At 42.4% G+C, this 22,404-nt stretch overlaps 1 protein-coding gene across 30 annotated transcripts in view; it reads right to left on the reverse strand.

Moving 5' to 3' along the window:
* The window catches only part of Kcnma1 (potassium calcium-activated channel subfamily M alpha 1), a 736,611-nt gene that overhangs the window by 116,694 nt on the left and 597,513 nt on the right, over positions 1-22,404 (reverse strand). For 15 of the 30 annotated variants that reach the window (XM_063238716.1, XM_063238719.1, XM_063238726.1 and 12 more), the window contains one exon: positions 20,232-20,308. In XM_063238716.1, the coding sequence (XP_063094786.1) occupies positions 20,232-20,308 (77 nt within the window). Of the gene's footprint in view, positions 1-10,150; positions 10,325-12,474; positions 16,862-20,231; positions 20,309-22,404 lie in introns of those variants that run through there. The other 15 variants (XM_063238715.1, XM_063238714.1, XM_063238712.1 and 12 more) reach the window with 2 other exon arrangements.

Genomic DNA, 22,404 nt, shown 5'->3' on the forward strand with positions numbered 1-22,404 from the left:
AGAGCTTCGCTTGTGTGATTTTTTTTTCCTGTGTATTATTTGGCGTTTTTTCTTGGTATTTACCCTTCACAAACAAGACTGACTGTGCCTAGGAGTTGATGATTTTCAAGTTCCTTCAGTTATGTCCTTGTTTTTCCTCACTATATCCTTTTGATCTTGCATATCCCAGCTCTTCATGTATACATACATGTACTATTTGGAAAGCAGCTTACAAAGCTTTAGGAAATTTCATGCATCCGGGATGACCTTGCTTCTGGCAAATCATCTACTACTTTAATGGTTGAGAATCCCTTCTCGTATTCATTTTCTTACTCATCAAATATTTACTGAACCAGAATCCTTTAGGCTATTTCCTACTCAAGTTTTCCTGCCAATACACAGAGCCCCACCAGCAATGCCAGCGTGCCACATTTCTGACCTTGGAAAGAGACAAAACAACCCCTAAGTCCATTCTTGAACGAGGGTGATCCAACAGGCTCCAGCCCAGAAATCTGATGTTGGCCAAAATGAAGATCACCACAATCCAAGCTGCCTGCTTCGTTCCCAGAAGGCTCCCAGGTGCTGCGGGCTATAGATGCCCCTCTGCGTAGTGGGCACATCTGAAGCAGCTCTAGCTCTGATTGAGTTTTCTCGTTTCATTTAAAAGTTTCAGTGCAGTCAATGATTTATGATGCAGATCTGCCTCAAAAGATTCCACTTTCAATCTCCATAGTTTTCCTTTCTGTGACCCCAGGAGCATTTGGTGGCACTCACCTTGCTATGTTGAATGGGATAGGATGGGGCCTTCTGCCTGCCTAAGAAGAGTCCAGGGCAGTTTCTTGCTGTTTCTCTTTAGTGCAAGAGAACACATCTTCCCAAGGAAGACCAAATAAGATAGCCAAGTAAGAAAGATCACTTTTGCTAGCCCATTCCATCTGAACTGGGCATCAGAAGAGCATCTCCTCAGAACAAAAATCTACGGGCATGTCCAGCAATCTTCCTCCAGACCAGGTACTCTTACAGAGAGGTCTTTCCAAATCTCTCTGAGATATCAAAGATGTCAGTCTGAGCTGACAGTGTTGGGCTTGGCTTTGTCCATTTAGATTCTCTTTGAAGAAAATGTCAGCTAAGAAAGCAGAATTCTGGTAAGTAAATGCAAAGGTAGAGGGCCACTTGGTTGTCTAAGTACTTCAGCACGGTGGTTTGGAAGAAAGCCATCAAGAGAGGAGGACAATATGTGATTAGTTGGCTGGGGGCACATTGCCACATTCCACTTCCAGAAGTTGGCATCCTCAGCGGATGCTGCTTATCCCTTTGAGGAACTCACGAGTCGAGAATTTTCCAGTTTTCAAGCCTCTTTGGGGTCAGTGGCGTGCACAAATGCTACAGTTATGGACATTGACAGAGACACGGTGAATGCAAACAAAGATGCTACGCACAAAGAAACAAAATGGAAAAGAAAATTCGCCATCATGCTTTAAAATGCTGCAGAACTTTCTAGGCTTTTGTGTGGCAGTGCTTCACAGGAAATGTGTTTTGTATTTCCATTTTAGTAGGGGGATGCGGTTGAAAATACAATTGCATTTTCAGTGCATGGGGTGTAAAGCCCTTAGTATTTTTTCGCTTCGTAGATGTAAGGAGACATAGTGTCTCCTCGAAAAAGATGGGAGGAGAAAAGTCTCATTGCCATATTCAGGGATTTTTAAAAAAACAATTCTCATAAAGCTACCAAATGTAATGGGAGCCAAGACCTGCAGGGCTGGTCACATGTCCCAGATGGTCGTCCCATTTGCTTTATGTCTTCTGTCCAGCCTGAGCCAGTGCACCACTCACACCAACAGGTGACACTGTCCACCTCGGCCACCTTCGACACATCCCAGATGATAGGCTTATTTACCCAAGGAAGATGGAAAGGGAGGAAGAAGACAAACAGGTTGGGGGTGGTGGTGGTGGGAATAAGTGAAGTAGACCCCTAAACCAGAGGCAATGTATGAAGCCTGCTAAGGTTCCAGCCCTGGCCCAGGGGAAGGAAATGTCCCTCCAGTGAGAAGATTCCACTGAGCCCAAGTTGGAATCACAATGGCTACTGGTCAGCTGGGGAAAATTAGGCTTATGAAATTTAACTAATGGAATTCAACTGCTTCAGAGCCATTAATTAAACCTTCTTTACAAAGACTGTAACTCCTTGGGCTTGTTTGGATAATGTGCTTCAGCTGTGGGGGTCCTCAGGCAGTGGGGCTACAGCCACCCTTCGCAAGGCTCCTCGGAGCAGCTCAGTCCTGTCTCCCATGTTCACGGCCTCTCTGTGCTTATCCTCCCCTCCTTGACAGCGTGTCCTTTCCTGGTTTGTTTCACTAAGGAAACATCTCAAATGCTTTCTATTGCATTACACATTATGAACAAAACCCCTGGGTGTGGCCTCTACCAAAGACTGGGCCCTATTTCAGCCCTCCAAGTGTTCATCTTTCTGAAATTTCCAAAACGAGTCCCAAACTCCAGCCTCATTGGGCGACCAGCTGCTTTGCAGGAGACTCCAGCCTCCCCACATTGTCCCCAATGTTGTTTACTGAAATCCTTGTCATTTCCTCCTTGTCTGAAGACAAATTGATCTATTGATCTTACTCAACAGCATAAGTAACTGTTTGCCTCAATTTACCCCCGTAGAAGGGGGAGCCACATAGTCTATTTTTATTATATGTGTTGTTGAAGTCAGCACAGCTCACAGCCTATTTTTAAAATCCCAGCTCCACTACTTACATGCTGTGTGATCACTGATGAGTCATCCAACCTCTGTGTCTCATTTGCCTCAGCCGTAAATGGGGCCCTCTATGGATGCCTCAGTTTACAGCTGCCTCACCTGCACAGAACGGGTACTGCTACCTGATGAGGACTAATTAGTATCTGCAAAGACAGAGAGTCTGCAGTCCATCTTGCTGTGCTGGCAGAGGACTACACATAGAACAACAGAAACTACACTAAGTCTGGTTTTGACATGAATCTTAGTTACTCAATTAGCCATTTCCCAGTCTCATATGAACAAACCTCAGTTTCCCCATGATGCAGTACATATATCATGCAATTTTTCAAAAAAAATTTTGTATGCTTTTTCTGTCTCTCCTTACCAATGAACATGACCTAGTTATAGTTTGTACACCGCACTCTATCCTACAAATGCTCTCTCCTTGGTTCCTAGGCTTAACTGAAATCAAACACCCCAAATATTAAGATCTTTTCTATAAGTAGGCTGGCCAATCTCCTAAATTTACTGGGCCAAATGACAAGGGTCCATCTGAGATAAAGTAAATACCCAAATGATATGATGGGTACCATATGAGGAAGCAGAATCCCAAGGCTTTATGGTGCCCGGAGGTACCACACATCAATTGCTGGTTCCTGCTTAGATGAGATTTGAAGACAGAATGCAGTGAGGCTTGTGCCACCTTCCCACAAACCTCTCTCCAGTGGGTTTGCCTCATTATTGGTCTGATACTAGTTTGAGACAATGCCCAATCACATCACAACAAATTAGCCACAGACAGATGATGGCAGTCAACTCAGGGGGCTACCCTGATGCGGGCTGGGGGATTCCCAGGCTCCATGAGCTGCATGCTCCCACAGATGTTTCTAAAAGCCTCTTCCCAGAGGCCCATTTAGAGAGAAATTAAATGCAACTTTGACTTAATTAACGTTTTAAATGATAATGAATACAATGTAGATTCATAGGAAGCATTTACATTGTGTTGTAAAATTGATAAAAATTTAATAACTCTTTGTTAATAAGTTATGTCTCCCCAGCCCCATAAAGCCTAAGGCACTGCAAACTCCAGACTGGGTCTAATCTAGGCTCCTGGTGCAGGTGGAGGGAGGAGGCAGAGATGGACTTGACATTTGCTCCAAGCCTGCACTAATTCAAACCTCTGCTTGTTCATCAGTACTTTCTTCCATACAGTAAAGGTCAAGATTTGGGCTCAAGGCAGAGCTTTGACAAGAAAGCTCAAGTGGAAGGCGGGCTGGCCCTGCCATCTGTCGCCAGAGATAGCGGAGGAGGAAAGGAGATGGAGTACTAACTGGCCACATCTGTCCTCCACCATGGAGGTAAGAGGAAGATTCCACTGCCCGGTGGTAGGAGCTGTCAGGGTGAGTATCCTGACAACCAGGCACTGTCCTGAAATAAAAATGCAAGCATAATTTCCACGTCACCTTGCATAAGGACTTCTGCTAGGCTTACATGTGGCATGCCAATGTCTTTTCTAATTTGTCTTTAAAGAGCCGAGTCATTTTACTACAGCAGCATGCCCCCTGGAAAGGGAGGTGTCTAAGCGACAGGACACACACAGAGGACGCTTTTGTCTTCCCTCATTCTGACCTTTCTACTTGTCTGTGAGTTGTTTCAAAGAATTTCTTTTGAAAACATGGCGGCCTTTAGCCTACCATTTCCTTTCACTTTCATCTGTCTGTGTACACTGTCATGCATTATATTATCTTAAGGGAGTCAGCAATAGACTTTTAGGGGAGAGGAGGTAAGACAAGGACTCCAGTGCAAAGTATACTCACTGCACCCCAGCGGCAAAACTCAAGCTATTTGTTCTACATGCAAATGGGTTTGTTTGGCATTCCTTAGAGATATGCAATTTAAGGGATTCTTTTCAAAGGAGATTTTGCCCAAGTAGGACCTTTGCCTCTTACAGTGCTGTTTTAGGAAATGGACCGCTGCAGAGATGGTGACCTCTCTGGAAGAGATGGTGGCCTCTCTATCTCACAGGAAGACATATCAACTCCCCGCTCAATGAAGCTGCCAGAAACCACACGAGAGGCACTGGCTTCTGCAGCCTTGGCTGTGACCGATAAAGGTGACTATGAGGCTCTTCCTGAGGACATTACTACTCTTAGTCACATGGGATGGCAAAATGGCAACTTAGACCTCTCTGCCTTCCTGTTTTAATTTCCTGCAATGAAATGCAAGTGGCCAAATCATGGCCCAGGTATCTAAAAAGCAAAGGTGGAATCCAAAATCTCTTTCTGTATTTGATGTTTGATGTGGGTGATGAACACTGAGAGAGACACAGATCCTAAGGTCATTGCTAGCAGGAGAAATCAAAGAGCCAGACACAGGGGCATAGAAAAACAAAGAGAGGAGAGATAGGGAGAGGTCAGTCAGTGGTGACAAGAGATTCAGGAAGGAGAGATGAGTTGCATGGCAGGGTGATAATAGTTGATGATAATGTGCTGTATATTTCAAAACAGCTAGAAGAAGGAATTTTGGGTACCACAAGAAATGATAAATGTTTGAGATGATGGATATGCTAATTAGTCTGATTTGATCACTACACAATGTACAGATACACAATACTGTAAACTCATGTTGTACCCCTATACACATGTGTCATATTATTACATCAATTTAAACACATGTGGGGATTAAATTGGTTTGTGCTGGGTTTACTGTGACTCTCCTTTTTCCTATCTTTCTCTGGTGGGAAGAGGAAGTCATTGGTTTTCAGGGCTCAGAAGTAAAATAAATAAAATTTAGGAATAAAGAGTTCGAGGAAGTCTCCCAAGATTGTATGTAAAAGCAATGAGGTAATTACAGGCTTGCAGCCCTTAAATGCCTTAAATGTGGCTTATTAAATTAAGCCTGCTTTCTAAAGTGCAGGAGATTCTCAGCCTAGGTGTGTCCTATGATGGACTTTTTCCTAGAGCCGTTTCCACCCCCCTGCCCTGGTATCTGATTTTATGTTCTTCAAACTGCCATTAGTTCACTGGAGTGAGTTTAATTCTATTGACAATGTTAATTCTCTGCCTGTAGAAACCAAAGGCCACTCTGGATAAGCTGATTTTTGTTTATTATCTGACAAGACTCAAGATTACTCTAAACCGATTTTGGTGTGTCTCCCTTTACCCTAATCGTATTGGACTTCTACTCTCAGCCTGACTATCAGGGCTGAATGCCTCCTTGTATTATATTTATATCTGACGTAAAAGTCATGCACAATTTAAAATTACCTACAGTAGTTTGCAAAAGGGTGCATGGAATCGTGCGGGTTTAAACTACTAGTAAATTGAAAGGTTGGTGTGAGTGAACCCACGTATACTTCAGTCAAAACTAGTTCCAAGTGCAAGCCAAAAGACCCATTTCTCTTCTACCAGATGATTTATTCGCTTGTGCCAGTGTTACTGATGTTCTGTGACCAGAATCATGTCAGGCAGGGCTCAGCAGGTCTGAATCAATAGGGACTTAGGCTGTCACTGCATCATAATTTTCACTGTTCCTTTCTATAACACTTAGCCATTGGATATCAGGCAAGACCTAAAGAATGAGAATAAACCGAGAGAGAGAGAGAGAGAGAGAGAGAGAGAGAGAGAGAGAGAGAGAGATCCACTTAACAGAATTATATTGGGAAGAAATGGGATTAAGGAAGACATGCATCTCTTTGGAGGGGGTGTGTGTATGCACACACGTGTGTGCTTTGCTAAACGTATCTTTTTATGTTGGATAGTAATAAAACACAGCTACTCGTGAAACAGCCACAGCACATTCCATTTGGGTGGCTTAAAAGAGCTGGCTGTCCTGCTCAAGACAGTCTGAAGTAGAAACAAAGTCAAGATGCCCAATCACATCACAACAAATTAGCCACAGACACGTGACAGCAGTCAACTCAGAGCCTCTCCTGATGCAGGCTGGGAGATTTCCAGGCTCCATGGGCTGCAATGCAACTCTCTACACTGACTTTAGGTTCCAGTATTAAGCAAGTCAATCTTGCCCAAAATATTCCTAATTGGTTGACATTTGTCTTTTATTTCTGGCATCTTTTTTGTCTTTTCTAAACTGGCCCTTCCTCTCCGAAGGTCTTTATGTCAACAGTTTGACTTTCCATCTCCCCAGGAGTTCAATAGAAGGAGACAACAGGTCTCCTAGTAGGGGACCGAAGGACTGATCTCCTAATGGGCCACACATCTAAAGGGAGCTGTCTGAGCAGGAAGCACAGGGTCTCACTGTGAGAGGGCAGGTTTTTAAAACTGCACGAACACTTTTAATAATATTCCCACTCCTCTGGAGACTGGCTTCTCCTCCTTCCACTTCAGAAAACACGTAATGGAACTTTGTGTTTCAATTTAACATCCCCTGCAAAACGGAAATCTTTTCCTGTAGAAAAAAAAACCAAACGGCAATGAGGAAGAGAAAAGTCAAGAGAGAAACAAATCAGGCCTTCTCCACCACACTAGAGAACTGGAGAACTATGACCAAAGCAGGCTCCATAATAGTATAATGATCTTTAATGAGTGTCTTGGGAAACAATACAGCCCCAGCATAAAAGACAAAGGGCAAAACCCATCATGGCTCCGCTGACACTAATTCAAAATGATTTTCAGAACAACTAAAGAATGTAAGAGAAGTAATCTGATCCACCCATCTGACCTCACTTTGATTCCAGGGCCCTTCTCCTGCCATTTCTAATTGTCAGACCCTCTCCATTTCACATCTGCTGATATTTAATGAAAAGACCACTCTCATCACTGCTCTTTGAGTCAACTGGCTTTGTCACATGGGCACCACCAAGCTCTGCCACCAGCAAGAGACACCCAGGGATTGCCATGGAGCTTTGCCAGTGGGCTTCGGCAGAGAGGCTTTTGTTTTTAATTGGAGAAGGCTTTATGTAGTCATGTGAAGGGGCTCAATTGGAATGAATTTTTCTAACTTATTACTGATGGTCAAAGGTGAGTGGTTTCACACAGGGATGGGTGAAATTCGCTTTTGTTTGATGAAGTGATGATGGTGGGTGGGGGAAGGGTAGTGAAATTGAGACAGGCAACAGCCCTTAAGCCGTCAATACTAGTTAAGGCTTCAACACCTAGCTCTAAATGCCACATTTCCCATGGAGGGGGTGACATTAAAAGCACAGGAAAGGCAACAAAATCACGCACCGAATGTTTTTAAGCGTTTGGGACAATCCCATCCCAAGTTGTCTTTCTTCTGGCCTTCAACAATGTGTGGATTAAATTGCAAGGTTGAAAAACCCCTCTAAATTATGGTTTCTCTTGGATAAAATAAAAATTACTTCTACTGGGCATCATGGACCTTGAACAGGGACAAGATCTGTTGTGAGTAGTATGGTTGGCCAGAGCCAAGACACAACCACAGAGCCTTCGCTCAGAACCATGCTGGTGCCTTCCTTCACCCACTGAATCTGCAGCCAAAGTTTGTGAACCTAGTGGTAACTGGAAGTTGTGCCTTAGGCAGAAGTGACTGGCAACTACACCCACCACCACCACTCACTGAGATGTGGCCTGAGGCCTGCCCCCACACCCCACTGCTTCCCCAGCTCCTCTCTTTGAACCTGGTGCCCCTCCCACATGTCATAGAAAAACAAGTTTTTGTGCAGCTGTGACCTACATCACCTAGATCATGGCATATGTTCTAGATAAAAAATTTTTTTCAGGAAAAATAAAGGAGGACTCAGACTACAGCTTATGTAAGAAGAATCTTAAAGGAAACTTCCCTTTCAATTCTAGGCTTTCACATTTTAGGCCAATGTGGCATCTGTATCCTCACTCAATGCAACCTCCAGTAAGTATCACTTTTAAATCAGTCTTGTTCCTTGTGTTATTCTGGAGGAGCAGTGAATCGTGAATCAGAGAGGATGATTTTCTAGTCATAGATCAAACTTTCCCAAATGCCTCCAATGCAGCGTGATGGTACATCTGTGATCTCAGATCCAAACTACAGGTTCAAACATCAATGTCAGGTATGGCTCACCATTCTGGGTATACAGTGGTGTTAGGGCTCCCTCACCCTGGAAGTGCACATTGAAGACCATCACAGGAGTGCACTGTGCTGGGACCACCTTCAGCTCTGGATAGCACAGGTGAGACCTGTTGATTTTTCATGAAAATAGATGCTCAAGAGCTCAGAGCTCTTCCTCTTCATTGTGGTGGCTGTGAACCAACTCCTGCTGCTGAAAAGTCAACAAGCTCTGGATACATGGGAGGGAAGACGATGCAATACAGTCACAAATAAATGTGCTGTCCCCTTAAGGAGGAAGGGAAGGGGTAACATGAAGAAAGAAGAATTGTCTCCTACTTCCTGTACTACCCAAAATGTGAAATCAAGGTCACGGTCATATTCTAAGGGCATCCAAGTCCTTGAGCAGAACACAACCTTTTCTGGAAGAGGGTGAGGATGCACACCTCAGCATGTCAAACAGGAGCTTTCAGTAATGTCACCTAAGAAACCAAATCCTTGTGTGTTGAGAAATAGCAAAGTCTGGGGTGAAGACAGGGCTGAGTGTGGTCCAAGGAATTTGGCTCCTCTTAGCCTCAGTTACCGTCTGTGTAACTGATGTATTCCTTAACATCTCCAAGCTCAGGAGCAACAAAGACCTGAGATATAGACTCAAAACAACATGGCTCATATTTTCTTAAAATTTTTGGTCATGATTACTACAAGATAACCTTAGTTAAATGGGGATCTATTGTTGGAAAAATAAAAGAAGAATGATCTTTCAAATTAGTCATCTTTCTGAGGCAAGTTCTAGACTGCACCAGCCTATGGAAGCCGGCAGATTTAAAATTCTCTTCTCCAGAAAATCGGACAAAATCTGTCAATGGAAGAATGAGTTTCAGGTTAGAGAGGCACAGAAAAAAGTATAAAGAGGTATTATTTTACACATACACATCTTCATCTAAACTCCGTTAATTTTGGTACTTAAACTCACTAAAAGCAATTTAATGTTTTTCTCTCTATACTTTTTCTCTCTGTGCCCTCTTCCCTTCCAATTTTTGATCCAACTCAAATTATAGCCATTTCCAAAATATTGAGATATACATTTTCATGTATCTCAGCATTAATATAGCATTTGGTATGCTGTTACTTTAATTTCCATTTCCATTTGTTTAAGTGAGACAGAAAGAAAGAAAAATCAGCAGACTGGTATGTTCTAGTCTTGCACACTATTTCAAGAAGCACAGAAAGCAAATGAAATCCGAAGGGAGGCCCTCCCCAGCACATACACAGAGATACAGGCAGCTGGGGCACCACATCACCACAGAAGAGATAACACTGGGGAGGAAACACCAGCCAGATGGACCCACAGACCACAGAGCACAACACAAGACAGGGAGGCTCCCACATCAAGCACAGACACGGAACGGCACATGTTGAGGTTAAACTTACAGGCAGGGAAACTGGTGGAGCAATCATTAACAGAGACAGAAGAAAGTGGGAAGGCTCTCTCAAGGGTGTCCACGTTACCACGCATACGGCCTGACATGCACGAGCAGTCACGCTCAGAACGTCCGCAATCAAAACAACATGCCCGTCTCATTCTCTTGTAGATGGACATCTTGGCTATAACCATGAGGTTGGATGGGAGGAGAGGAAGAGCAGCAGTTAATGGCAAGGTCACACACAGCAAAGCTGGAAGGGAGCTGGAGGGATTCAACACAGGTCTTAGTTCACGTTAACAGTCTTGACCCAGGGGGAAAAATGCAGAGTGATTGTTGGTAACAGTTTGGTTGTACATCAAGTAAAAAAAGAAAAGCAATGAGAATACAAATTGCCTGTATCATTTCCCAAGGCTGCTGCATTGTTCTCCCCCCGACCCGATCCGCAGAGTGGTGACGCAGGAAAAGGGCATGGCTGAACACAGTCAGGTTCTTGGATGGGAAGAAGAACAAATTATAAACAGTTTCAAAAAATAAAAAAGTAACCAACCTTTTCCCCCTGGCACAGTTAACACAGGGAGGGTAAAAGAGAAACAGAGCCAATCAATTCAATTAATTGCTTGTTTGGTGTAATGAATGATTTTTGCAAGAGGCGACCATATGTAATATGTAGTTTTCTAATTTCCACCCACTTCTGGGCATTAGGCAGAGCCTGGGACATGCTTCCGTCAAATTAGATGTGAAACGCTTACGTGTTAATATAGAATCTGTGGATGCCTTGGCTGAACTTCCCAGGAGTGAGTTTACATGATAGCTACAGGAATTTAAATTTACTCTTGACAGAACAAATATCCAAATCTGTCCGTATAAGAAATGTAGCTACTCAAGGCTAACGCTGAGTATTTGACATTAAAGGAAGTTTGCAAATAAGAAATCACCAAAAGCGTATGAGATGTTGGTCTATTGGAATGCATTTGGCCACTCGTGGGTATATTTTCTGCTTAAAGCTGAATCTGAAAATGGCATCTATCGTACTCTCTCCACCTACCAGGAATTCAGAAAGCAATCAGACTATTGGTTAATCAGACCTCTTTTTTCCTTATACAGAAAATATTGGCTAAAATAGATTAAGAACGACAAAATGTGAAATAAGAAAATAGGTCCGTTGTGAAATATCTTACTGAGAGTTGCATGCCCCGGGGGCAGCTCTTCGAACCCTAGTGCGGTAGGTTCTGTACTATGTGGAGACTCACCCCAAATGCTGACCTACAAAGCCTTCAAACCAATTTATATTTCAGTACAATAAGAATTGTTTTGGACCTCATTTGGATGATACAACAAGAAAACATGTTTGTCTATCATTGGTCAGCTTCTCTCATGGGGGGGAGAAGAATTCATATTTATTCCAAGTATCACAGTTCAACAATGAATTTGAACCAAAGGAGTACTATCCCCTGCATCCACAGCTTCCATTTGGAAAATCATCCTTCCCTCTTTTTCTTTGTAGAGAATGGTTACCCTCTTATTTTAAAATATGACTTGTGTTTTTGCCCTCTTTGAATGTTACAGTCACCAGGAAAGGGGTTGAAATCTCTCAAATGGGTCAAGTCCTGTTCTAAGACCTTTATGACTTGCCATATAGTATATTTGTCAAACAAGGGGAACGTTATGATTGTGAAGAACAGGCACTGGGGGAGATGAATGAGAGATCTCTTCAGCAGCATTGCCATCCCTGTAAACTTGGCTCACAGTTCCAGTGACATGTTCTTTTAGCAGCATGGCTAGTCTGTTGTTCAGATGATCATGCAGCCCCAGCCCTGTTCAGTGCACAGTATATCATTCCCTTGAGCTTAGCATTTAAAAAAAAAAAGTTCCACTATAGCATTTGAGTCAAAGAAATTTAAAAGGCAATGGCATGATTGCCCATATGTCCCCACAAAACAGCGCTGGCTGAAGTCAAGAAAGGGGGTGGGGAGTCTTCAGCTGAAGACATGAAAAGAAATTCATTTGAAATGCATCCGGATCTGGTATATGACTTGGAGATCCAATGTCTTGCTTTTTCTTTCTTAGTTCTTTCAATGGAAATATGGATTTGTTATTTACCCAGAAGAGAAAAACCGAGGATGGTTTTGGTTGTTGGTTCACTGTAGATAAATTGTTATGAAAAGAAAATTTTAATCAAATGCTGTAGTAGAAGAGAAGCCCCTCAAACTCAGAAACACTTTGCTTCTCATTAGCAACAGTCCCTGGTTTTCATTTCCAGATTTCCACTTTGGGTTCATGTACAATAATAGAGGCTGACACATTTATGGGGATAGAAAGTATATATATATATATATATATATATATATATATATATGCCATTTTTAAGAACAAGGGATGAGATAATGGAGATGGAGTAACTTTAGAAACTATTTTGTCAGAGGTAACCCCTCATAATGGGTGATTTAAACCTCCTACTTCATAACAGCTCAGGAGGTATAATAACATCAAACCAGTGGCTCTCAGGGACTGTTTGCAATTGTCATTGTCAGTTGTTCTGAAGACCATGCACTGTTGTAAAATTTCATATTGTTAGCATGCAGGAACGGGCTGAAACTGGTAATCAAAGCAGCAAAAAACTATTTGCTATAAGAAGATTAACTGTTAATTATAATCAGTCTCATTCCAAAGCAGCATATGCATAAAAGAGAAAACATGCTATTACACGTCATTTCTTCCCAGTTGTTTTTTTTAACACTCACACCAAATGCAAAATAGAAATCTCAAAAAACAAACAAGCACCACCACAAAAAAATAAAACCCAGCAAGAAGGATTAACAAGAGGCTCAAAGACAAGACAGAAACGGTTAAAAATGATTGAACCCCACATGTTGACAAACCTTCAGGAATCACAATGTCTCTAGACCCAGGGCCACCAACTGAGAGAGTGGCTCCTTTTCTCTACTTCTGGAATAGTCCATTTTCATTGAGCTCCTGCCATGTGTCTTCACCTGTATAGACTGGATCCACTTTCTTACAAGGTAGGGCTCATTCTGACCTTGCATTTTGTGAAGCAATCTGGTAAGCTCAAAAGGCTGTATGTACCAGCCAGGAAGAGATTTCCTCCAGGCTGTTGTTCATATTAGGAACAAGCTTTTTAACTAAAACTGATGAGGATCTGTCTTACTGATAGTGGATGTTTCAGAAGATATGGACTCTCCTTATACAACGTTACACTCCCAGGTTGTAAAATAAATGTATATCAATATCACAGCGTAGCTGTCCTAATTTGAAAATTACCTCCCCATCATTTTTCTCAACTGTTTCTGTTTTGCAGAAACAGTTTTGGTTTTGCAGTTGTCAATCGTATTAAGAACCAACAGTATTTTATTTTCATCTATCAGTGATTGTTCCCTATTCTAGAGCCAATTTGGGCTAGCAGGTTACTTTCAAATATCAAAAAGCCATAGATTCACAGCCTAAAATTCAAAGAGGAGTTTGGAAATATACATTTAAAACAGAAGTCAAGTTTCTTATCTACTTCCTGGCTGCACAAAGTTGCTTCCCTCCTTTGGTGTGTGTTGAGATTCTTTCTCAGCCTTGCTCTCTTCCCGAATCCCATCCTGAGGCAGTTTTCCCAGGGAGCTCAATGGCAATCCAAGTGGAACTATGAGGACATCTAGTGGATCGGTGTGGAAGAGCAGCTGGTTAACAGAGAAGTTAACCTGGACTTCGCTCTCCTTTCTTTGAAAGGAGCAGGAAAGAAAGAGGGCCCTGCTGTCTCTAAGAATTGAAATGTTTTCTGTGTCATTTCAATTCAGTGGCTGCTCTGATCCACGCCAGATGCTCAAGGGCAATGGAGACAAAGGGATAAGCGGTCTGGGAGATGATCCTAGGATGCTCAAAAGGGACAACTTGCAAGCACGTTCACTGGCTCTCTAGCTCAGCGGACTGGGACCCCACAAGGCCCTGCTGCAGCTTCCTGAGAAAGGGTTCGACAAGAGTGTGTCTCTGGCAGGTGTAAATACTGAAGCTACTTGTCATTCCATCTTAGGGCTCTTGAAACTTTATGCTCAAAATTAATTGGTCCCCTAGGCCAACTTAACTCAGGGAAAGCAGAAATATAAGCCTCCAGAGACTCCGTTTTCTCTTCGGTCCACATCATAAGGCTCTTGTTTTTGGACCTGTGCCATAGATTCAAAAATGTTATGTGGTTGCCAAGAATTAGATCCTGGGTCTCACCTTCCTCCAAAGAACTCTGTTAGAGCAGATTCATAAATTGAGAGACAGATTTTATATGCTTTTCTTCATCCCAATAAAGTGGATAGTCACCCTCTATTTTCAATATGACTTCCTAGTAGTATTTATAGAGACAAAATAGAAACATTCTCCTAATGGACAGCATCAAAGCTGTGTGTTTACTCTTGAGTTTTTAAAATGGAAAAATTTCTCAGACATGGGCTTGGACAACTTTTCTTCTTTTCAAAGGTCATAATCATGAAAATCAAAGCATGCTGCAGATGTAGCCGAGTTAACTGCTGTTTGCCTGAGACAGACCAACAATGGGCTGTCAAACCAGGATTCTCTGCTAGTTACCCCTTCCAAGCCATGCCTGGAATGGAAGGGAGAGTTGGATTGCCTCCTGTCCTCAGCACCATCTGCCTCCTGCTTCAGCAACCAAATTGCCAGCCAATTTGCAATTGCAGGATCTGAATTTCCAGGGTGGATTGGAAGGGGATTGGAAAAGCATCCCTGGACAGAGAGGCTCAGGTGGAGTTTTTCAACTGCTGGGAAGGTGTGATACTTTAGGTTTCAAATGGAGCAGATTCAAAGGAAGACTGGTGTGAAAGAAAAACTAATCTGCCATTCAACGAATAGATATTTTTTCAGACCCTAAGCTCATTTTTAAAATCAGTCCAATTAAGGCAGTGGTATTTCCAAGCATGAATCCTTCAAGTGCTTGGCAGCACTTAAAATTATAAACAAAAGTATCCATGGAAGAAAAGTCCACAGAGGCTTTAAGTTTGAGGTGTACTGTTTGTCGTGGCACTGGGCATCACAGAACATTCTTTCAGGGGTTATCATTGAGGAATGATGTCTTCACTTACCAAAATTCCTCTCATTACCTTCTGGAGGAATTGGAAAGGTCCTCCAAGTGGTTTTCCAAGAATGGAGAGAGTGAAAAGACAAAGCTAGTACATGTCATCAGCACAGAGCATATTGTAGTCATACTGTAGCTGGAAAAGGTAGGAGAGTTTGGCACTACAGTTATTCATTGACTGACATCACATTTTCTTCCAATTCCAAGAGTGCTAGACAGAGGATGGAAGGTCTCTATGCATGAAAGTATCTCATGTCCTCAACATCCTGAAAAGCAATCTACAGGTGAAGGAGGCCACAGACTCAATATTGGCAGAATCATGCATTGAATTGAAGAAGGCGATTGCTTAGGTGATCATCATGGTACATTAGTTTGTTGAATGAACCCAGCTCCACTACACTGAGCTACAGCCCTATCCTTATTCATTTTTCACAAGGATCGTTTCGTTGGCTCCAAACACTAAAGACTAGCCAAAAATCAGATGATCAACTTGCTTCTTCTGCTTCAAAAAAATCTGAGGCCGCTGAGTACCGAACCATCTCCTTTTGATTTCGGTGGGATCCTCATGTTTACGAATACAGCAGCAATGTTGGTGGCTTATGCCCTGAGCGCCAGCGCCACACTGCTGTAAGTCAAACACGGAAATACTGGCCTTACGAGTTCCTCCCCGAGGGCTCCTGCTGCTTGATGAAGGGGTTTCTATGCTTTAAGGGAGTCAGAGGCCCCGACTTGTTCAGACTCCTACACAGCTCATCAGTGAGATGAAGCTTTCTCCTTAGCCATCTTTTCTTCCTCAAACAAGGAAATGGGTCTTCCGAGTTGTCTGACTACACTCGTAGATGAATTGGGGAAGTTTTATTTTAAAACAAAGGAACTTCATAGACTTCATAGGAAATAATTACCACTGTGGAAATATTTGTGGGCAGTAAGGCAGTTTGGATGCCTATAGCCCCAAAGGTGGTATGCAATGGATTCTCTAGCACGCACCTTCTTGTATAGAAAGGCACATATACTATAATAAGTACATCCTTTTTCTATGGGTTGTCTCTATGCTTATATAGAAAAAACATAATTTTTACATATAAAGTACTGCTGCATGTGATATCATATGCAGCAATATATATATACATATATATGTGTGTATATATATAATGACTACATATGTACCCTGCGTGTTCCCTTTGGGGTAGGAATTTAAGCTCTATAGCAGACGAATAATTTATCAAAGGCAAGCATGACAATGATCCCCAATGGATAAGACATCTAGAGTTATAGTGGTAATTACCCCAGCCTAATCAGTGTCCCTTAAAAGTCCTGAGATAAGGCCTTCAAGAGAAACACACTTTTGTCAAGGTCTTATTTTCAAATGGAAAAATAAGACAAGGGTCAGAAGCTGGCTGGAGGCTGGGTGTGGGGAGATGCGCGGAGAATGAGCTTCAGTCCTCTCCAGGTCCAGGCTACTCTGCAGACTGTGTCGGGCATGAGCGAGTTGGGGCATGATTGTCACTGCTACATGCAACATGAATACCAAAAGGAAAATAAACAACTGTACAGAAAATAAAAGAAGTATCTCATCTAGAGAAAGACAGGGGAACTAGACTCTGGGCTGTTGGAACCCGTTTTACTCACAATAGATCACTACCAGTGTGCAGTTAAAATAGAGTAGGGGCCGTATTCCAAGGCAGCAAAGAGAAAAAAAATAAATCAAAGATATGTCAATGATTAGAAGTCAAAGGAAATTTCTTCAAACACATCAATCTAGACATGACTTGTCCCTTAGGAGTCCACCCCTTGGCAAACTTTCAGAGGCTGGGAGGGAAAATGTAAATCATTAGATCAGCTTTGTTACACAGAAAAAGGAAATGGATAAATGGTGGACTCTGAGAGCTTGAGACTCTGAGGCCAGACAGCTGAACTGAACTCGCTTCCTTGATGGAGTGCTATGAAGAAATGGAAAGAAATGCAAAAGTTAAACTGTACTACCACAGAATTTCCAGACATGGAATGTTCACACTCCACATTTCTCTGGAGAATACGACACCAGATGTTGAAAGTTAATGAATGAAAGGGAATGGGGAGGAAAGGGCAGGGTTGAAAAGGGAAGGGTTAGGAATCTGTAGATAAAGCCCAGGACTATCATGAGTTCTGCGCTTATGGAAATATACCATCCGAGGGTGAACTATCAATACCTGGACTAGGTATTAGCCAAAAGCCTAAGAGGGTCAACCAGCTTCTGTAACTTGGACAGGAAACCAGGCAATCATGGGAACAATCCCGGCTTTATCTAAGGAAAGCTTTGTAACCAAAACGTATCTTCTCCCATTTCCTCCTTCACGTTGCCTGTATGGGGAAGTTTATGCTCAATATTTGATTCTACTCTGCCTGCCCCAGTACCCTGCATACCTGCATCCTACCCTCTGGGTTATGGCTTTTTAATTAGGAAGCATGACATCTGCACAGTTCTAATTGTTATCAGACACTAACCTCACAGCTGAGGGCTTTGTCACAGTGGAGTGACCTGGTCAAAGCCGTCCTTTTGCAGCAGCTCAGCTGGGCATGATGGAAAATCAAATACTTCACTGGCTCAACCAATTTTAAGGACAATGAAGAGAATAAAAATTATTTTAAAGAATGATGTGTCTCTTCTTTTGGGGTGAAGCTAAAGATCACTGGTGTTTGTTTGTCCAGAATCCAGATGGGAAATATACCCAGAAGGACAAAATCTTGCTTATAAGGGCTTTAAAAATAGTCCAATGGGATCCACTATGGTGTCTCACGAGGGACATCCTAGTTTAAAGTGAGACTGAGAGATACCGCTCTCCGTTCTTGAGTCCGTTCTCTATGCAAATACCAAGGAGAATGGATGATGTCATTTCCCTGGCTTCCTATGTAGCACCAAACATTAGCTTCTTAGCACCACCCTCTTTGATCTCATCGCATGTCACTCTTTGATGTCATCAACCCCTCTTGCCCTTTCTCCAAGGACTAACTGAATCCTGTCTTTGGTTTTTCTTTTGCTCTTCTCCCTACTTACATTGGGTCCTGCCTTCAGCATCACTCTCCAGTGGAGCCCTTCCTGCTCTCCCAAGCTTCGCTTCTCTGAATGTTTTCTATTGTTTACAAAATGGCATTTAGCTTCATTCACTAGAATGTCACTCGCCTCTCCACCCCTGGTACCATGAATGGCACCTTGCAAAGAAAGGGCCCTCCAAAACTACATGAATTAGTAAACTCCTTGTGCCAGTTTATTGATGTCCCAATGGGAAAGAGGCGCTCTGGCAAATATCCTTTCATTGATTGCTGGCCTCAATACTCCTATCTTTCAACGTCGTCACTATAAGAGCTTCCTTCTGAAAACCTTCACTCTCTTGTATCTGTTACTCCCTCGCTTACTGCTTACCTTTACCATCTGGATGTCCTGTTCCTTGTAATGGAAATGACCTGGAGGTACATGGTCCACAGCCAACTGAGCAAGGCTGGGTTGAGGGTATTGTGAGCTGAAGGGTTTGCATAGATGAACTGTGGAATGAGTTGCCAGAATTGGGGGATTTCAAGATCCTAGGAAGCCAGGTTCTTGTTCTAAGACACTTAATACTCATTTTGAAAAGGTGACAGAGTTAGGGAAGGGACCATGTATGTTAAATCCATGGAGAAGGAGAGGGCAAAACAGAAAGCCCAGGTGGGTGTGGGGACCAGCCAGAGAGATTTCTACAGAAACTTCTTTAGTTTCTCACGGGTACTTGCCCAAGAGACTGAGTAACCTCTTCAGGCTCTGGCAGTGCTATCTTTATAGCTTACTGGTTTTGCACATGCCCCATTAGCATGCAGTGACAGAGGTCCTTGCTTTAGCTGGCATATGTTGGCAGTGGTGTTCTGTCTCGTTTCTCCCTGTGAACAGCATTTTATGGGCAGTTTTTCATAACTGTGTTCCTACTCATCAGACCCAAACTCACCCACTTTTCCCTTCCCTCCTGCAAAAAGATGAGGGCTCTCAGGGATCTTTGGGAACCTGAACTCCCGGATGTGGACTGTGTGACCCTTGGCCATCTCATCTTCTCACTAACTTGGAAATTTCATAGTCTCTTTTTGGAAAATAGAATTCATGCTACCTCCTGCCAGTTACCAGGGTTATGATGAAGGTCAAATCCACCATCACAAGGAACTTCTGAAACATCAAATAATCATAAAAAAGAAGGAGTCACTATTTTTGTTTAATCTGCAGTCAAGAACCATCTCTATGAGGCATAATCTCTGCAAAAGGTATGGCTTTCCCAAGACAAAGACCACCTTAAGTCCTGGTGCCAGCGTTCCTGATGCTCCACTGAGGCCAATGGGCATGATGGTTTAAAAGAGGCTTGAGCGTGAACATTCAAGAAATTAATGAACTCAATCCAATCCACCCTAGAGAGAAATGTGCCTGAGGTTGGTCTTTGGGGCAATCATGGCTGAAGTCCTTGGCAAGGGCCATGTTCTTTTCTTGGAGTGGTCTGAGGGGGTCACAATTAAAAATTCTAACTTTTGGTACTAAAGGTTATGGGAATCCCAGATGAAAAGAGGTTCAATGCCATTTTGGAGACTGGGTCCCCAGATTCAGTTTTCCTCTTAGCCCTATCACAACCACCTTCATACTTAGTGACCTGTCCACTGGAAATGGAAATCACTATAAAAAATCATTCCCTCCTCTAGGGCATTAGATGTCCTTTTTTTTTTTTTTTTTTTTTTTTTTTTTGGTACATTGTGCCTGGTTATATCAGACTGCACACATGAAGAAGGAGATCAGGTCCCAGGTTTTCTCTTAGGTGCTGATGGTGATGATTTTCCACCCTCTGCTCTAACAAAGACAGAGTGATATTTATTTTATGTCTCTGCAAACTGCTGGATGAAACATAAACATATTCAAGAAAGCTCTTGTTGTTTAATGTTTCTCTAATAGGAAGAGGGGAAGGAAAAGGAATCTGGGGATTAAGAAGGAGAGTGGGAAGGGAGGGGGGAAAGAAACACTACTTACGCCGTTTGCAGCCACATTTTTTAATTCTCTTGGGATCTGTGATGTCATCATGACAGGCTTTGCAGTAAAAATATGCCCTGGAGAAAGAGAATGGAAAAACTGACACGTTTCATAATCCACCCATATGAAATGAGTACCACATTTCCTCCGCAGTGGTGCCAAATTAATGAAACATGCCAGCACTAATTTCCTTTCATCTTCTGAAAAGTTTAGACGTTTGCAGACGGAAATGTTTGTTGCAAGACCATTTATTTCAAACACAAGATTGTGTGATTTGGTTAGTGCTTCTTTTCATAAACTCTCATTTGGAAAAAAAAAAAAAAAAAACAGGGAGAAAGGTTGCCAGTGTGACATACTGAGTCTGCTCACTGGTCTTTGTTGCTGAGAACAGTGCTGGGTGCCTGTGTCTGGGACCACAGAGACTTAGCCCTGAGCTTTTGGGAAGAGAAAGGCAGTTATAACTCTAAAAGCCCAACAACCTAGTGAAATAAATATTTTTAAAATGGGATAGTTCTCAGTCAAGTGCAAATATTAACCTGTGCCTTGGAGGCACCTCTCCTTGTTAGCCAAAGTGAGAGCAGCTGAGGAGGAGAGTGGAGAGGGATCATTAAAGCAATGAGCCCATGGTCCCTCTGTCGGACCTTCTCTAGGACTAGCAAGACCTGGGGCCATGATCTCCAGCCCTGAGAACATGTACGGCTTGCTTCTCACGGCAGAGCATGACCGTCGGAATGGGATAGGCAGAGAGATGGGGTGAGTAGAAGAGCCCCAGAAGAAACAATCAACAAGAAAATCCCCCTAAAATAACTCAGTTTCAACTGGGATGACAGAACACATGGGCCGTGTCAAAGAAACTTGGGATGAGACAAAATAAGATCATTGAGGCAGTGCTGAAAATCTCAGTGATGGTATCCATTTAGGATCCTGCAAAAGCATACCCATAGGAACAATTCCTTGTTTACTTCTAGTACAACATTCATAAAGTATTTGAGATATTCAACTCTAAAAAAAATAAATAAATAGGATTTGTGTGAAATGATCTTGTCCAAATATAAACTGACGTAAGTGTTGTGAGCACAGGTAAGATAGCCTAGGCTCACCAACTATGTTCAGTAAGTTACGGTGTTCAATGTAAGGTTGAGTTACAATATTTCCAATTTATATGAGTTTACTGGGATGCAACCCCATCATACTTAAAGACGGATCTCTACTGGTGGGCAATAAAATTCATTGTGATAACCTTACAACCTTTTAGATCCAGAAACAAACAAAATCTCTGACTTAGTGCCTCTAGTATTTCCAACACTTCACATGCCAGAGATAAACATGGACTTTCCTTGATTTGGGCTACAGAAATCAACACTTGATCACTTGCTTGATCCTAGTTCCATTTTATGCCTTTCACAAGCATCGCATTTATGACTGACATGGGTTGGGAGCCAATGTTAATGTTCTTGAGTCTGAAAGAGATTGTGGAGATCTTGTAGCCAACTCTCTGGGACTCAATGTCCCTATCTATAAATTAAGGAGGTTGTCAGGTTCTATCTAAGGTCATCCCCTTGATGGAGGTTGGCTGGTCCCGGGCCTTTTATATCCAGATCTGGTGTTCTTTCTACCTGAGTAGCCCTTCTCCCATTTCTTTAAATGTCAGCTCCAATCAGGGACTCAGTTGTGTTCATTCTTTCATCATAAATTTTAAAAACCTGTAATTCTCTCTTCCCTAGAACCTGAGCCTCGGGAGAGCAAGGATTTCTCTCTATTGTTTTCCTGACACTGGGTATACAGCCTACTAAACATTAACTGATTTTTGATGAATGGATGAGAGAATATGAAAATGCTTCCCAGTATTGGGTCTGCCAATTTTTGAGGAGAAACCAGTAATAAGGCTTTTTATATAAAAGCAGATGACTCATTGTAACTTGACAACCAATTTATTTTTTTAAATTGTGATTTCAAAAGAGAATCATATCTGCAAATCAAATAGAGCCAATAAAGCCATTAGACTATGCTCCAAGGTTATTTTAGAAGAAAATATTTAGTGCCAAAATTAAAGGATGAGTGCCCAAATTCCCATCCCAAAATGACCTTTTGAAGACTAAAAGTGGATGGTTTCACTTCTCTAAAGGCCTGGCATCTGAAAGTTTCTATGAGCTACAACTCTTTTGTTCTTTTC

This window comes from Cavia porcellus, unplaced genomic scaffold (genome assembly GCF_034190915.1).
Source record: "Cavia porcellus strain 051 isolate PalLab524CR breed Dunkin Hartley unplaced genomic scaffold, mCavPor4.1 scaffold_28, whole genome shotgun sequence".
Lineage (NCBI taxonomy): Eukaryota > Metazoa > Chordata > Mammalia > Rodentia > Caviidae > Cavia > Cavia porcellus.